Below are 2,348 nucleotides of genomic sequence, written 5' to 3' on the forward strand. Positions count from 1 at the left end.
TACAGTATAGGTATCTGTGGATGATCCTAAGAGACCAAGTCTGAAGAGACAGTCCCAGGCAGAGTAGGCCTTATATTTATACCTCTGTGGTGGAACCTGCTAGAACATCTTGCTTACTCAGCCTAGTCAGGTGATCAGGTCATATGACCAAGGATGAGGTCATATGAGGTCATGCACAGCCATGCACAGCAGGTCACCTGACCATCCAATCCTTCCAGCAGGTCCAGCACATGCCAAGGTATACCAGCTACTTCCATGTCATAAAGGCTTGGTCATGTCTCTTGACCAAGCAATGAGCTGGTGCCCTGACACCTCCATGCTGTCAAGCAGCATGAAATGTGGACAATGATGTTGTGCAACATATCTAACACTCCTCTGGGAAATGTGGACAATATCTGGCACACACATGAGCTGGATGTGCTGCAAACATTGCAGGTCAGCTCTTCAACCTGGGTTATGCCTAAGACTGACAGGAGTGTGGAATCACCACCAATTGTCTCTTGGCTTAGGTAGTTAAGGAGTTGGAGAGTGATTCAGATGCTGGTGGAGATTTCAGGACAGGAGTGTGAGGGAATGTTGGCATGACTGGGAACAGTGTTGTGGATTTGGCAACACTCGGATCATGCCTGGTGAAGGCAGTCTCCATTGGGAGCCAAAGTTTTGTGTACGTAAGTAGGGGAGGAAGGAATGGATGGGCTTCCAACCTGTGTCAAATCTAAGGAGTGAAAGTAAATGTGCATTTGCTTGATTTCACACAACATTACACAGACAATGCAACCCTGGAATGATATTGCTTAATACTAGTACAGTGTAGTACTCTGGATTTGGCAGTAATGTGTGGAGAATGGTTATCTGTGTTGGAGTGGGTAATATGAGGTGGTCATGAGCTACAATACAGTGTTTGTTATGATAGAACCATAGGCAATCAAGTGTCTGAGTGTGCATCAGGACTGAGCCCATCCTGACATTCCAGAGCTTCACGTAGATGCTTGTTCTCCTACTTCAACACATCCATCTGATGTCTGAGAATAATGATGAGGTGCATTTTGCAAATTGATTCTTCCTCAAAAGACTTGGCTTTATTGTGTGAAAACAAGGAGTCAGCAGACTGAGCATTGGCATTGAGCACAAAATTAACAGGGCTAACCTTGACTTTGATCTACAAAATCAGAAGTTAGCATTGTGGTTACATGAGCTCATGAACCACACACCTCATTGTCTGTCCATAGTTAAATCCACAACCTTCACCCTCTTTGTATTGTGCAGCAGTGTGAGTCTGGCCTGTGAAGTAGAGTGTTTATGGGTGGTGGAAGGTCCAGGGGAAGGCTGTGAAGGAGGGGGATCTGGAAAGGTGGTGGGACACTCTTTCAAAGTTGCAGCAGTGGTCAAATCAGTTGTGGTACGAATGGTTGGCATGTGCATTGAATAGGTGCCTTGGGACATGGCCATGGGCTCAAGGATGTTATCAGGATGGTACTGAAGAAAATCTAGATAAGCCTGTAAAGCTATATTGATATTGAGGGTGAGGAAGTGTTTTAGGTAGCAGGACACTTACATTGTGTTATGTTGGCAATTGAATGCTGCAAGGAAGACATGCTGAAGTTGATAAGTGAAGGTGATTTATCAGGAATGTTGTTACTATTAGGGGACGGGTGAACGGATGCACATATGCTTCCGTTGACGCGTTCAAGTCACGGTCCTCCTGGCCCCTTTTGTGTTTTGCGTTCCGTGACCACTATGGCAGTCCGTCTGACTTTTGGTGCTTGTGCGACGCTTGTAAACAGTTACGACAAAACCTTCAAGAACTTGGTGATGCAAGTGGTGGACATGTATCCGGGAACGATAGAAGGACAACGTGTAGGATAGCGGGATGAATATGGGTAAGTGGACGATGGATTTCGAGTAGAAGCACGGCGAGTTAAGTGTAGCAAACAGTGCTACTATATCTGACGGAACATTTGCTCTGCTGGTTATGCTCTCGCCGAAACTCAACAAGTATATTGAAGAGGGGGGTATCCAATCTGGAGCGTTTCTGCAGATCGAGTCGGTGAACAGGAAGACGGTAGCGGGCTATAGGTACGCATACACCTTGGACATGTCGTTTTGTTCTCAAAAGAGTTTCTAGATCAATTACGGTCACCAGAGGAGTACCTGTTGGCACGCCCGGAGACATCTGCGGATCTCCAACAGAGATCAGCCTTCGGGTAGGAGCGATCGTTCCTACCGATCTGGTAGTTGGCACAACGCCCCCCAGCCGTGCTCGTACTGCGAGTCGCACGAGTTTTAGACGTTCGAGCCCGTCGAAGAGCCAGTGCGCTACTCTCTTGTGCCCAAGGATCGGGCCGATG

General features: G+C 47.1%; 1 protein-coding gene across 1 annotated transcript in view; it reads left to right on the top strand.

The window, feature by feature from the left end:
- Positions 1–1,972: 1,972 nt before the first annotated feature.
- The window catches only part of DACRYDRAFT_106464 (uncharacterized protein), a gene marked incomplete at both ends in the record, with an annotated part of 3,048 nt that continues 2,672 nt past the window's right edge, over positions 1,973–2,348 (top strand). The window contains 2 exons of the mRNA XM_040768273.1: positions 1,973–2,076; positions 2,126–2,311. Coding sequence (XP_040630197.1) covers positions 1,973–2,076; positions 2,126–2,311 — 290 coding nt within the window. The remainder of the gene's footprint in view (positions 2,077–2,125; positions 2,312–2,348) is intronic.

Source organism: Dacryopinax primogenitus (genome assembly GCF_000292625.1).
Source record: "Dacryopinax primogenitus strain DJM-731 SS1 chromosome Unknown DACRYscaffold_6, whole genome shotgun sequence".
NCBI lineage: Eukaryota > Fungi > Basidiomycota > Dacrymycetes > Dacrymycetales > Dacrymycetaceae > Dacryopinax > Dacryopinax primogenitus.